Source organism: Podarcis bocagei (genome assembly GCF_964188305.1).
Source record: "Podarcis bocagei genome assembly, chromosome: 1".
Classification (NCBI taxonomy): domain Eukaryota; kingdom Metazoa; phylum Chordata; class Lepidosauria; order Squamata; family Lacertidae; genus Podarcis; species Podarcis bocagei.
In genome coordinates this window covers 112,335,147-112,350,535 of record NC_138125.1, presented here as the reverse complement: position 1 = coordinate 112,350,535, position 15,389 = coordinate 112,335,147, and the positions used below count along the sequence as shown (strand labels likewise).

Sequence of the window (15,389 nt, the reverse complement as noted above, 5' to 3'; positions counted from 1 at the left end):
ACAATCAAAGATGCTGTTGCATATAGACTATTTGCTCGAACATGCATGCTTTTTGAGGAACATTGATTTGCTTCCCTAGTTGCAATAAACAGGGAAAGCTTTGAGAGAGCAGCACCCGGGGTCCTATATCTGACTATCCTTCTAAATTTTGGTCCCATTAAAAGCAGTGCAGAACAATCATTAAACTGATTGGCTACTCAATAAAAGTCTGAACAACCACTTAGGCCTTTTGGCATAAAACAATGTCTTGGAAGTCTGAAGCAAGGATGCCTGCTGAATCTTTGCTGGAAGAGCATTCCAACAGCATGCAACCAGTGACACTAAACACCTGACCTCTGGTTGAGGCTAGACAAGCCTTTGTAACTTGGGGAGAAAACCAACAGTGGTGGTCTATGATCTCAGTGATGCAGATGGTGCTGAAGGTATCCTGGACCCAAGTTGTTCAGGCCATTGTATATCAACACAAGAGCATTGAACCTGGACTGGTAATATATGAGTAGCCAGTGCAGACATGTTACATGCTATCAGCCATCTGCATCCATTAGTAGCCTAGCCACTGCATTTTGGACTAGTTGGGGCTTCCAGAAGCATCAAACTACCACAACAAGTATGTGGATTTGCTAGTAGGAAACTCCTGATTTCCCGCAACTCCTAAAGTGTATGTGCTGTGTATTAACTACAAGTGAATGACTTCTCTTTAGTCATTGGTTGAGCTGATGGGATGTCACAGAAGCCTGGAGACTAGAGTTGTCATAGCTCTGGTTTCACTTTATTGATCTGACATGTCGACGAGGCTGAGCCCAGGAGCTCCATACGCACTGTACAGGCTTGTGCACTGGGGAGGTCACTTCAGTGCTGCTAAGATAGCTGTTTGACTCCCCCCTGTAGAGGTGAACGCCATTGTCTCTTGAGACAGATGGAGGCCAACAACATGTAATGCCATAGAGTGTTCATGAAGGGAAAAACAAGCATTAACCAAAAAGTTCAACACAAGGGGCTTTTGATAATAAAGTCAGAAGAAAAATTAAATATCAGGAGTGAATGAAATGGATAAAATTATAAAGTGGGTATCAAAGCACAGCTTGAATTGTACAATGAAGGAAATAGGAAAAGAAGAAGGTCTTGCCTGTTTATAGATACTGCCAAATAAGAACTTATTTTAAAGGTGTTTGCCACCCCCTGTGTGACTGCAGTGTCCTATTTTTTTAAATAAATAACCTCTAAATAGAGGTGAAATTGGAAGACTCAGTATCACCCCTAGCTGCTTGAATATTACATGTCAATTCTCCTAGATAGCTAATGAACATAACTTTTTAGAATTGGTTACATAGCATATAGCATGAAAGGGACGCGGGTGGCGCTGTAGTCTAAACCACAGAGCCTAGGGCTTGCCGATCAGAAGGTCGGCAGTTCTTCCGTTGCTCGGTCCCTTCTCCTGCCAACCTAGTAGTTTGAAAGCACGTCAAAGTGCAAGTAGATAAATAGGTACCTCTCTGGTGGGAAGGAAAACGGCGTTTCCGTGCACTGCTCTGGTTCGCCAGAAGTGACTTAGTGATTCTGGCCACATGACCCATAAGCTGTCTGCAGACAAACACCGGCTCCCTCGGCCAGTAAAGCGAGATGAGCGCCGCAACCCCAGAGTCGTCCGTGACTGGACATAACGGTTAGGGGTCCCATGAAGCGTATTTCTAGCCCTGAGTGATTACTAGCTGAGCAGCTACCAGAAGACATGCAATTCACATTATAAGATCACATACATTTTAAATGCTTAAAATAAAAAAATCTCTTGCAGAGAATGTAAGAGACTGTGCTTGCGGTGGGAAATAATGCAGAAAGCTGAGAAGGGCTGAATCTCCAAAGTTTCCTGTGCATTTGCCCAGCCTTCTGTTGACTGGCGTTATGGAGCAAAAAATGATTCTATCACATTGCACCTTTCTTTGTTGTGCAAGGCAAATCACTAGGGAATTAAGGCTATGGGGAAGGACTATAGTTCGTTGGTAGAGCCCCTGCTGCTGCTGCTGCTGCTGCTCCTTTGGCGATCACTCGCAGCTGAGTAAGATTATCTTCCATGGTCTTAGAGGTGTGTCCATAGGTGACTGTGGAGGCCAGTTCTGGATCCAGACATCCTTCCACAGTGGGGAGATGCAGGAGGTCCTGAGTTCAAGTCCTGGTGTCTCCAGGTAATGCTGTGAAAAGATACCATCTAAAACCCAGGTTAGTTGCCAGTCAGAGGAGGTAAGACTGAGCTTGATGCACCAATGGTCTGACTCAATAAAAGGGAGCTTCCTGGCGATATAGATTTAGGGTAAACCCTAGAAATTAATGAATGCTAGGATTTTGGTTATTTGTGATATGAAGGGAGAATGCAAGCTGCAAAGGAATTCCTGCGCTCGCTTACGCAAAGCAACTTGGCTGAGCTAGAACAGGTGAGGGACATTAACAATACAAGAGAACTCCTTTCCCCCTTGCCCCAGGTGTGAACAAGACAGGAGATTTGGAAGATTGCCAGGGTAACTGCGGGGGGGGGGGGGCAAGGGTTGCTGGGAGGAAGAAGAGCTGAGATCCATCTTGGACAGGCTTGAGGCTGCCTGCGCTGCTGCCATGAAATGACCACATCTGGACTCCCTCTATTCAGACTGAAGGTGTAAATAAACCATATTTCTTAAAGCCATGACAGTCTCTGAAGCATCTTCTATTCTCCAAAGGAGCACGGACCCTGTGTGAGTGAGTGCCTGAGACCCCCATGGGCGCTTGGCAGAGAGAGGGGGAGACACCCAAGTTTTGTAACACTGTGTTCCTGTGTTGTGGTTTAAGGACTGCCAGATCATGATCACAGGTTACTGCTTTTGTCTGGTCCCCATCAAAATTTATAAACCTAATTCTGTGAATGGCTTACCGAGATAAAAAAAGGATAAGCTTCATAACGTTAGCTAGACATGCTCCAGCATGTTTGTGCGCCTGTATTTAAGAAATGAGTTATTGGATATATTGGCATGGTCTTTCCTCCCTTGTAACTGATTAAGACTTAATTCTTTAAAATTTCTAATTAATGAGACCTGGAGGTTGTTTTTTTGATGTGTTTTTAACCCTCTTGTCTATTGTCTGTCATTGGCTACATTCCAGCTATTTCAAGAAAACACGACAGCAGTTTTGGCAGGGATTACTAGTCCTGAGTGCTGAAGGAGCTATGAGCTATTCAGGGATGTGCTATAAAAATATGGTTGTGCATTTTCCTGTAGTGTGCAATAGACACTCCTCTTTTTAAGAAAAGGCCAGAGAAATATCCCATTGTCAAAGCTACTGCTTCAATTTAACTGTCTGCCCTTATTGGCACAAAAAGAAATTACCCTGGCTTGGCCAAAATGGGAAGTAGGGAATTTTGGGGCCTATTTTTGTGACCAGCTCAATAAGTAAGTTGGCAACTGAGACGCAGGAAGATAATTGACTCTCCTGGACCAAATCTATTACCAGTTTAGCAGTATGTAACTCCCTCCCTTTGTTGTTGGAATATATCCTCGTCTGATAAAAAAGCAGATCCGGATTATGCACGTTGCTTATATTTTCAGCTCCAATTCATGCCATTTCTAAGGGTTGCATAACAGTTTGGAGGTAAGGAGTGTGTGTCTTTCATTTCAAACTGAAACAATTAATCTATCTGGGAGAGGAGTAAGATGCAACTCCCCGCTGCAGCGGCGAAAGCACTGTAGGCAGACGAGATTTTGAGTGATTTAAATGCTTGTTCAATCTGGGTCTTTAAACTTAAAAAGCAGAAGTATCGCAATGTGTTTCCAAGGACAGAGGAGGAGTCCTGCCCATGTATCGGCCTACCATTGGCTAGTTCTGTCTGGGAGTCATCCTTAATTGGCTTTCCGAAGGAGTGGATTCACTGAAACAGCATGCCTTTTATTGCTTTGCTAGTCGTCTCTATGCACCGACTTTCATTAAGGTGTGGATGACTGGGAGCTGATCCACAGAGGGGTTTTTTTTTTGGTCTTCTTAATTTTGCAAGTGGTCTGGACAAGAGTTTCTAAGCTAAATTAACTGTGACCGACAGATATGAGCTTGTACGGAAGAAGGGCAACCTTGCCTGTGGTTACTCCAATAGTTCTGCAAAAACGGGTAGGTGACTTCGGAGGCTGAGGGGCAGGGTAGGCATGTCTCTGTTTTGGAAGCAGAAGTTACCCATAAGTAGAATGTAAGTATTGCCTCCAGTGTGGAAGGCATGCTGTGCATAAATTGCTGCCTTTCCTCTTAATTTAAATGTGGGATCTCCAGCCTTCCTGAGGATTTAGCATGTGTGCTCCATTGCAAAATTATGCAGTTCATCAGTTGCCCTGGGAACTTGGGCAGCAGGTTGGAAATGACTGAAATAAATGGATAACTAAAAAAAAACCCCCGAACACATCTCAGCCTTTTTCTTGCTGCTGTTTCTGCTTTGATATGTAGATAAAGCCACTCCTGTTGTTTTAAATGTACTGACATTCTATAAGATGGTCACTGGAAATGAAGTAGTTTATAAGACCCAACAGAGTATTAGTTTTTGTTTTTTTTAAAAAAAGAGGCCTGGCTTGTGGCAGTCCCTTGTCTACGAAGTAGCTAGCAATCAGTCAGATGGGTGGCATATGAATAATAAAATTATTATTATTATGGGGCTTTAGTATTTTGATTAAGATTATGTAAGCAATGTTAGATTCTTTCCTCCCTTGTCCGTAAGTGTGGTGATTTCTGTTCTTGTAGCCACTCCAGTGAAATATATTGCTGCTATAATTCATTTCACAGTGAAAACTGGAGGCGTTTTAGATACATAAAAAATAAAAAAGTCCTGTTTTATGTTTTGGCTGGTTTATTTCTTCCCAACTTGGGGATCAAGTCGTATTTTTCCCAAGCTGACCAGAAATAACCAGCCAAAACATTCAACAGGGCTTTTAAACGTTTTAAAGCGGTATGTGCTGAATTTCTGCCTGTCATTAACCTGTTACAGGCCAAGAGTTTATTTCAGGAGAAGGAAAAGCCCCAGAAGTTCATAAACTCTTCATTCTACCTTTACTGAACTTGAAATCATGAATGTTCACAAAAGCTGAAGAGGGGTGGGTAATATCTGTAACGTGGGAATCAGTTTTCATTCATGATGAGATCTCTCAAATAAAAGTCGCACGAAATAACCCCGCTCCCAAAACATGATTCAAGTGCTTGTTAACTGATTCGAGGACATGTCCGGATACTTCACTTCCAATGCTGTGTTCCGCTGAAACTTCAGAACATGAATGATGGTAACAAGGTTGGCCCCAGAGGGTGTTGAGGTGAGGTTTTGCCAGGCCCCGCAGACCAGCAGAAGGCTCTCCACCCAAACAGGCATGCCATTTCTATTTAGTACGGGGTGCAGCTGGTGCTGTGGGTTAAACCACAGAGCCTAGGACTTGCCGATCAGAAGGTCGGCGGTTTGAATCCCCACGATGGGGTGAGCTCCTGTTTTTTGGTCCCTGCTCCTGCCAAGCTAGCAGTTCGAAAGCACATCAAGTGCAAGTAGATAAATAGGTACCGCTCTGGCGGGAAGGTAAACGGCGTTTCCGTGCGCTGCTGTGGTTTGCCAGAAGCGGCCTTAGTCATGCTGGCCACATGACATGGAAGCTGTATGCCGGCTCCCTCAGACAATAAAGCGAGATGAGCGCCGCAACCCCAGAGTCGGTCACAACTGGACCGAATGGTCAGGGGTCCCTTTACCTTTACCTTTACGGGATATGCAAGATCAGATGCAGCCCTAAGACAATTCCATGGCTCACCTCTTAGAAGGCAAGGGATGCTCACTGGGGATTGCTGTGCTTGGGGGCCCCCAGAATCTTAGATCCAGCACTGACTCGCACCATTTCACTGTGATACACAAATTTATTAGCATCCCTGTCTTTTCAAATAGTGTCTGGCTTGCAAGTTGTACTAATGTGCCATTGTACAAATGCATCATGTGCCCGACACTCTTCACAACTTAGAGCAGACTTGCCGAACTACAACTCCCATTATCCTCTCCGTTAGCCCTGCTAGCTGGGGCTGGTGGGAGTTGTAGTCCTGCCATTTCTGGAAAGGGCACATGTCCCCCACCCTTGCAATACTATTACTGTGTTATGACTATTTACTTAAGCCCTCTTGAGTTTAATGGGGTTTTACTCCCAAGTAAGTGTGTACTGCGTAGGATTTCAGTTTTAAACTCCACAGGCCGTACAACAATCCTGCAAGGTTGGTTGGTATATCTTGTAAGCTGTTCAAAATGCTGCAGGCAATATAGTGCTTTGCCCGAGGCCTCCTAGTAGAATTGCTAGCTGACCGTAAAAAATAGTGTAGATTACTCCTGTGCCTTTAACATCCCTTTGATCTACAGAAACCAGCAGGCGAAGCTTCCCACCAGGTGGAGATCAATATTGCTTGCCAGCTGCTGGAAATTGGATCACAATTAAAGGCACAGGGCTTGGTTCAAAAGTTGACAACCCTGCCAGCCAGAGTGGTTATGGGCAGTGGTGAGGTTTAGATCAGGGACTTGCTCATTCTGAACTCTGTTCCAGCCAGTATCAGCTATGTTTTAAAAGTTTGAAGATAAAAACTAGAATGTGTGTCACTGGAAATTGGAGTAACACACCATTTTCTGTTTAAATGGGTTGTGGGTGCTGCCGATGTGTACCGTTATCCAGGGAGCTGTACTGAAACCAAAGCTATAGTTGGAAAGACCTCAAAGAGAGGCAGAATCCTGAAAAGAGAAATGAATGTGATGACAGCCTTTCCTAGTGAACCTCTGCTAGACCTAAACCACTGTTAAAATGAGGAAGATAGTATTCTAAGCAGTGGATTCGGACCTCTTAAAATGTGTGTATGCTTCTTGGGTGACGGTGGTATTTGGTTCTCATGTTCTGGATTATGCTTCTGCAAATAACATGTAGCAGTTCATTCTGTTGTAGAGTTGGGGTTTGATTTACTCCTGACCACCATCCTCCCAAGTCTATAATACCTCACTCCTTTACTTCATTACAGTTGTAGATAGGTAGCCGTGTTGGTCTGCCATAGTCAAAATAAAAAAAATTCCTTACAGTAGCACCTTAAAGACCAACTAAGTTAGTTCTTGGTATGAGCTTTCGTGTGCATGCACACTTCTTCAGATACCTTAATGGACTTCCATTTCATGCGGCTCAATGTGGTGCCTTCCATGGTTCCAGTTACAGATAGGTAGCCGTGTTGGTCTGCCATAGTCAAAATAAAAAAATTCCTTACAGTAGCACCTTAAAGACCAACTAAGTTAGTTCTTGGTATGAGCTTTCGTGTGCATGCACACTTCTTCAGTCAAAATAAAAAAATTCCTTCCAGTAGCACCTTAAAGACCAACTAAGTTAGTTCTTGGTATGAGCTTTCGTGTGCATGCACACTTCTTCAGAAAATTTTTCTTACTTCATTACAGTTAGTGGCAGTGGTTTGCTCTAAGTATTTGTGCGTATATGCCCAAACCGAAAGCAATTTCAGACAGGATCCTTAGTTATTTGTCTCAGATTTCTGTGCTGAGCTCAAGTTACCCTCTTATTCATTTGCATGATACTTTGTAAGATTGGACATACCATGTTGTTTGATTTGTGAATGGAGGCCCTTCAGGTTATACCATCACCAAGAAAAGCCTGCCAGTTTAGGACTTGGGGAAAGGCCTTCTCCGTAGTGGCACCCCAGTTTTGGATCACCCTTTCCTCGTTCATTGCTAGCTGAAAACCCCTGTCTTAATTCAGGCCTTTTGTCTTAGGTGCATTGGACCATGGAGGTGGTGTGGGGATATTTATGTACTAAATTGCAGTTGTTTTTAAAAAATGATTTTTTTTATATTTTAAAAAATTGGTTTGAAGTGATTTTTATTGTTGTGAGGTCATTTTAATGATGAAGGATAGGATATAAATGCTGGAAAGGAAACTAACTTTGTAACTTTTTAAATACTTTGTAAACCACTTAGAAGCCTGTTTTGGCATTAAGCAGTGTGCAAATAAATAAGAAAGAACACTGCACCCTTTTGCTGAAGTGCACACATTTTTTATCCAAAGGTCAGCAGCGTGTGCTTTGATTCCTTTCCTTTTTCTTTTCTGATATCTTTCAGTGACCTTCATGGAGCTTTATGAGTTTTCATTTTTTTAAAAGGAAAGCTGAGCTAACAGCTATATTGTATGGGAGCAATTGCATGGAAAAAGGCACAATCAGTGAAAATGTTTTATATGCCCTTGAACAAGAACATGGTAATGAGCCAATGCTTACCACCTTCCTTGGCTTGATGAGGTTTCTACCTCTCCCTGTTGTCCCCCCCCACCCCCACTTAGATTTTTGATTTCTCTTCCAACCCCTCTGCTCATTTCTTCCAAATACTTGAATATTCTTCATATAGTAACCAAGGAAATTGGCAAGGCTAGCAGCATCCAGCGCTCATAATCCTCTTTCCTTGGCAGAACTCCCTGCCTTGGAAAGGGGGAGAGGGAACAGATTTCTTGCTATTGAGGAAACCGGCGCTCCATGTCTTTGTCCTAGTCTTCTCTCAAATAAATTAGGCTTCCAGAAGGTCAGAATCTAACCTTCAGACTGTTAACTTGCCTTGGAAGTATATTGGGCGGCCTACCGAACAGTTATTTCTGCCAGCAGTAAATCTTGACTGAGTGGACATTTGGATTCTTTTGTGGATGCAGATTGAAGAGTATTGTAGCCTAGAAACTGCACATAAGGAATTGCTTACAGACCTTTGGTAGTAAAGACTTTTTTTTTTTAACGCAGCACTGAAGCGACTTTGATGAATTATGTGTAAATGTGGGTTCTGAGTTTTTCTGTAATATCCCACAAACTAAACTTGATACACAGATGCCTGAGGTCTAGACAGCTTTTCTTCCTGCAAGTTGTGCACTGCATTTGAATCTCCTCTACCATTTCGTGTGTGTGTGTGTGTGTGTGTGTGTGTGTGTGTTGTTAGATGCATGAGTTTTAAAAATTGCTTTAAAGATAGGATGGAAAATGCTTGGGCTGCTGCTTTGAAGTGTTTTAAAGAGGTACACATGATGTGGCATTCCGCAACAGAGGCAACACTTCTGTGTTTGCAAATGTTACACCGCATGGTGTCATATCAGTGTGCTGAAACAGAGGGCAATGGGTGGAAACATGCATCGTCATATCCCTTTGGAGGGCCCTTGCAGCAAAGGGCAGTGATCGACAACAAAAGTGTGAGCAGAACAACTTCCCCTCCTCACCCTGCATGTGCCCTGTGCCATCCTCAAGTGTGCTCCAAAGAGTTGGCAGGGGAACCCCCAGCACAGATTTGGGGGACAGAGGGGGAGGAGAAATCCCCTTCCGCATCAGAGTTGTTCCGCTTTCACAAAGTGATGCATTGAATGCAATCTCTTGTGTTCTCTTCTCGTACGCACCCTTTCGTAATAACGGGCATTTTTGCTAATATAAAAACAAATCTCTTTCAAATCAGAACCAATGAAGGCAGTGAAGGTCCTGTGTGAGTGCCTGGAGGCGGTTGGAGGATGGATGGCGGCTAACAGATTGAGGTTGAATCCTGACAAGGCAGAAGTACTGTTTTTGAGGGACAGGAGGCGGGCAGGTGTGGGGGGACTCCCTGGTCCTGAATGGGGTAACTGTGCCCCTGAAGAACCAGGTGTGCAGCCTGGGAGTCATTTTGGACTCACAGCTGTCCATGGAGGCACAGGTCAATTCTGTGTCCAGGGCAGCTGTTTACCAGCTCCATCTGGTACGCAGGCTGAGACCCTATCTGCCCGCAGACTGTCTTGCCAGAGTGGTGCATGCTCTGGTTATCTCCCGCTTGGACTAGTGCAAAGCGCTGTATGTGGGGCTACCTTTGAAGGTGACCCAGAAACTACAACTAATCCAGAATGCGGCAGCTAGACTGGTGACTGGGAGCGGCCGCAGAGACCACATAACACCGGTCTTGAAAGACCTACACTGGCTCCCAGTACATTTCCGAGCACAATTCAAAGTGTTGGTGCTGACCTTTAAAGCCCTAAACGGCCTTGGTCCAGTATACCTGGAGGAGCGTCTCCACCCCATCGTTCTGCCCAGACACTGAGGTCCAGTACCAAGGGCCTTCTGGCGGTTCCCTCCCTGCGAGAAGCCAAGTTACAGAGAACCAGGCAGAGGGCCTTCTTGGTAGTGGCACCCGCCCTGTGGAACGCCCTCCCACCAGTTGTCAAAGAGAAAAACAACTACCAGACTTTTAGAAGACATCTGAAGGCAGCCCTGTTTAGGGAAGCTTTAAATGTTTGACAGACTATTGTATTTTAATCTTTTGATGGAAGCCACCCAGAGTGGTTTGGGAAACCCAGCCAGATGGGCGGTGTATAAATAATAAATTAGTACTATTATATAAAGTTTTAGAAAGTTGGTAAAGGGTGAAGTGATATTTAGACATTCTTAAAACAATGCTTTCATAATTGAATACCTCCAAGCTAGAACATCTGAGCCCACCTTACATACTGGGTCACGTCATTGGTATTATCCTGCACAATGTTATCTGGAGCAGGGCTTGCCAACGTGGTTTCCATGTGTGTAGCCCACAGAGGTCTTCCCCAGTGGCTACAGGGGCTACAGGCTTCCCCTTGCTCATCCCTTCTCCTGATGAAATTAGGTTTGAAAGAAACATTCTATTGTAACCTGTAGAATAGGGTGCCATGTGTGGGTGAAGGGGGCCCATAACAGTTTGCAAATGTGCCCATGGGCCCCCAGACGTTGGCAGCCCCTGATCTAGTCTGACTCGCAGTAGCTCCAGAGGAACTTAAGCAAAGGACTTCCTCAGTACTTCCCATCAGGGAGAAATGCCAAAGGGGGTTGCCTCTGTACACACCTGTGGTCCCAACGTTTCCATGTCACACATGCTTTAAATCATTGGCAACCTATATTCAGGGCTTTTTTCCCAGCCGGAACACACCAGAACTCAGTTCCAGCACATCTCAGGTGGGTGCCGATGCCATTACAAGCGAACAAGGAAGTTGTTCACGGTGAGTTCCAGCAACTCTTTTTCTAGAAAAATAGCCCTGCCTATATATGTGTATCTGTTGGATTCCCCCCCCCCCCAAGTTATATCTATAGACGGTTCTTAAACCGGAAGTAATTGCGTCAAATATCGCACACAGAGCAATTCTTACAGAGGAAGGTTCTCCCCATGCTGCAAGGATAAAACAAAATCACCTGCTAATGAAACCAGCATTTTCACATTTTACACGTCTGTGTGTATCAGCTAATCTTCTTTTGTCTTTTTAACAGGTAATCAAAATATATAGTGAGGATGACTCTAGCAGAGCTTTGGAAGTACCAAGTGATATAACAGCCAGAGATCTGTGCCAGTTGCTCATACTAAAGAACCATTATGTGGATGATCACAGCTGGACTATGTTTGAACATCTCACTTCCTTAGGTTTAGGTAAGTACCGCTTGCTTCAGAAAGTGTGTCGTTTACAGAGATATTGCTAGGGGGAGCTCCAGGTCTTTTGTGCTGGGCCTCGGATTGCCTGTTCTTCTTAATCTGCCCTCTTAATATGCTCAGAGACCTAAGTCTGCATTTGTAGGTCACGGGCCTGTGCCTAAAGTATCTAGGAGTCTAGAGCCACTGTTTTGTATGCTGCGCTGGGCGTCACAAACACACAGAAACACTTGCAAGCAATGCAGTACTAAGTAACTGTCCTACCAGTGCAAGGATTTACACTCGTGAAATGGGAGCGCATGCCCCCAAATCTTTCGTAGTGGGATGGGGGTGCAAGGAGAGGGCTGAAAGTCCTGCCATGCAAGTGCACTGTTAGGACAGTTCATAGAACAGTAGAGTTGGATGGTACCCTGAGGATCATCTAGTCCAACCCCCTGCAGTGCAGGAATATGCAACTGCCCCATGCGGGGATCGAACCTGCAACCTTGGCATTATCAGCACCACCCTCTAACCAAACTATCCAGTTGCTTAGCACTGCATTGGATAGAAGCCTAAATATCATCCTATCCGGTGCTTCTTTTTTTAAGAAAAATAGGTACCAGTATTCACCATGAAGTTACAGTAAGTGCCACAATATTAACCAGTGCTTTTCTTCTAGGAAAAAAAGGTTCCCGTGCTGCGTACCCTTGAGTACCCCCAGAAAAAAGGCACCGATTCTATCCTATCGGGGGGGGGGGAGGCATTGTCTTCCACAGTAGGATAAGAATGCCAAACTCATCCAAATATTTCCAGAGGGTTTTTTTGGGGGGGAAGGGGATGTATTTTTTCAAATAAAAAAACAGACTCCTAAATCTGTAAACTTGCATCCTTCATTGCACATACATCAGCCCCACTGCACAGAAAGTCAAAAATATTGCTGCAAGGACATTGTTGGCTGTGCTGCAGTTACAGTAGTGATAGCCTACTGCATATTTCAGTGTGGATAGTGAATGCCTTGTCTTCTAAATTACATTTTGTTCCACTGAAGGAGACTTGTCGGCATCCTCTTACAGGGCCATAAATTATCCTGCTGAGATTTGATTTAAAGTCCACTAAAGCAATCGTGGGGAATTCAGAACTGCGGCTGTTGAACTTCTGAAAGCCCAGATCAAACCGTGCTATGCCAGCAGCGTTTGAGCTGTGCGGTTCTGAAGCTGTGTTGAATTAAGTAATAAGCGTGAAAGATAGAACTTTTAGAGCTTGTGCTACATTAGCAATGCTTGCCCGGGTGTATTGGAGCCGCAGCTTGTCGTTAGTATAATCGCTTATGAGCGGTAAGATAAGTACAGATTTTAGGTGCCCAGTAAGCCTCAGATCTAATGCTGGCTTTAAGCGCTTTCACGTATTGCACATTCTTTAAAAACGCGCAAGGGGAACCTGCAGAGGGAATAGCATTCACCCCAGAGGTAGAACGAAAGACCATGCCCATCATTTGAGGTCTGGTGGGGGCAGAGAAGCCTGCCTCATGGTCCTTTTTGGCTGTGATGTCAAATTGGCTAGGGCTCAGTTCTGTGTATACAGAGGTGGATTTAGGTACAACCAAGGAGAGCGCCTTTTCAAAGTCTGGTAAGCACTTGCCCAGCTCTGTGAAGCGGGCATGAGGGCTCTGCCAGGGTCCTAGAGTCCTCCTTCCCACAGCCGGACATGCGCTTACTGGGCTTTGGGAAGGAGTTGGGAGGGCTCTAACACCCTGGCGGAGACTTGTGCCTCCTTCCTAAAGCCCACAGACTTAAGGGCGCCCCATTAAATGTTGGCCTCTCACAGAAGTTCTCCTATTCATAGAATTACAGTGGTGCCTTGGTTTACGCACTTAATCCTTAAACCAAAGCGTTCTTAAACCAAGGTGTGCTTTCCCATAGTAGCGGGGGGCTCAATTTACAAATGGAACATGTAAGGCAAAGTTCACAAACCAAAACACCTACTTCCGGGTTTGCAGCGTTCTTAATCCAAGTTGTTCATAAACTAAGCTGTTCTTAAACCAAGGTACCACTGTATAGAGGGAGGCGGGTGGCGCTGTGGGTTAAATCACAGAGCCTAGGACTTGCCGATCAGAAGGTCGGCGGTTCGAATCCCTGCGACGGGGTGAGCTCCCGTTGCTCGGTCCCTGCTCCTGCCAACCTAGCAGTTCGAAAGCACGTCAAAGTGCAAGTAGATAAATAGGTGCCACTCCGGTGGGAAGGTAAACGGTGTTTCCGTGCGCTGCTCTGGTTTCGCCAGAAGCAGCTTAGTCATCTGGCCACATGACCCGGAAGCTGTACACCGGCTCCCTTGGCCAGTAAAGCAAGATGAGCACCGCAACCCCAGAGTCGTTCACGACTGGATCTAATGGTCAGGGGTCCCTTTACCTTTACCTTACCACTATATAGATTTGTAGAGTTGGAAGGGGCCCTGAGGGTCATCCAGTCCAACCCCCTGCAATGCAGGAATCTCAACTAAAGCATCCATGACAGATGGGGCCAGCGAGTGTTGTAGTTCAGCAACATCTGAAGGGCATTGTGTTGACTGCCCCTGCATTACAGAAGTGAAATGTTTCTTTTCAGTAAGAGATTGCAAAAGATGTATTTGTGTTACTTACTAGCTCAGGAATAAATAATTCATGGTAGCTGTGCTCCAAACTCTCTTACGAACAGACCCAGCAGCTGTTCCAGTGGTTCATGAATAAAAGGCCCGAACCTATAAATCATCGCAAATTGAATATGGTGCTTCTATTTACTGCAATAATCACATGTCAGCTTTTGTAATGAGTGTGTGTGTTAAGTGTTTACACACCATGTTAATTATTAGAACATCGCTCTTTCTGGGGTTTTGCAATGTGGTGCCAGCTGCTTTTAACACTCTAATTTGTGCAGCTGTAATATGGCCAACACGAGCCTTCTAAAATCATTTTCGTTGCTGGTCATTTTTGGTCTAAATTATTCTCCCCCCCCCCCCTGTGTGTGTGTGTGTGTGTGTGTGTGTGTGTGTGTGTGTGTGTTTGGCAAAACATTCCCTTGTAAGTTTTCCAGAGCTTTTACTACATGGTTTCTCTTAACCCGGAGCTCCAAAATTTCTAAGCATCGAAACCTGGCTGCTGAAACACAAATGGAATTCTGGGCAATTTTTCAGCATGCCAGGTAGCTTATTATAGTTTGCATGTTCAAAATCCAACATTTCGAGTATTCAGAATTGACAGATGTTTTGAATATTCGTAAGTTCTTTAACCCCCCCCCCCAATAACTTTTCAATGTAATTGTCCACACGCTGTGCTGAATCAGAGGATCAGGCTAACTAATCCAGTGTTCCTGCTGCACTGCCTACATGTTTTCTACCCAATGAAGAGGAAATTGTTCAGGCTGGGGGTGGTGAAAGATGCCTAGAGCTCTTCACTGGTGCCAGTGGAAGTGCATTTGCCATAGCCAGGAATGGGGAACCTTGTGTTCCCTTCTCAGCAACCTTCCAAGGCCAGCATGCCAGTGGTGGCTAGGGCCCTGGTTCAAAAGTGAGCAGAACAATGAATATAAATGCTACCTTTGTGCAGCAGGCTAGATACAGCTCTCTCTCTCTCTCTCTCTCACCTACCCACCCACCCTTCTCTATCCTTTATTCAAGCATGCAAGAGGCCTTATATGCCTTTAGGTACCAGGCGAAAATCTTCATCCATAAACAAATATCTGAAGGCAGCCCTGTATATGGACATTCTTAATGTTTGATGTTTTCTTGCGTTTTTAATATTCTATTGAGAGCTGCTCAGAGTGGCTGCAGCAACCCAGCCAGATGGGTAGCAAACTAATAATAATAATAATAATAATAATAACAACCAGGCCTTGGGCTGATTAAGATCTTATACCCCTTTTAAAATGTGTTTGTGGGAAGGGGGTTCTTGGTTTGTTTGGTTTTTGTTGCTGTTGTTGTTTTTATAATGTGTTTTTGTGCTTTTGTG

General features: G+C 44.6%; 1 protein-coding gene across 4 annotated transcripts in view; it reads left to right on the top strand.

Moving 5' to 3' along the window:
* LOC308578848 (growth factor receptor-bound protein 14-like) overlaps window positions 1-15,389 on the top strand; it is a 53,605-nt gene that overhangs the window by 17,492 nt on the left and 20,724 nt on the right. For 3 of the 4 annotated variants that reach the window (XM_081179420.1, XM_081179421.1, XM_081179418.1), the window contains exon 3: window positions 11,275-11,431. In XM_081179420.1, the coding sequence (XP_081035546.1) occupies window positions 11,275-11,431 (157 nt within the window). Of the gene's footprint in view, window positions 1-3,774; window positions 4,120-11,274; window positions 11,432-15,389 lie in introns of those variants that run through there. The other variant, XM_081179422.1, reaches the window with a different exon arrangement.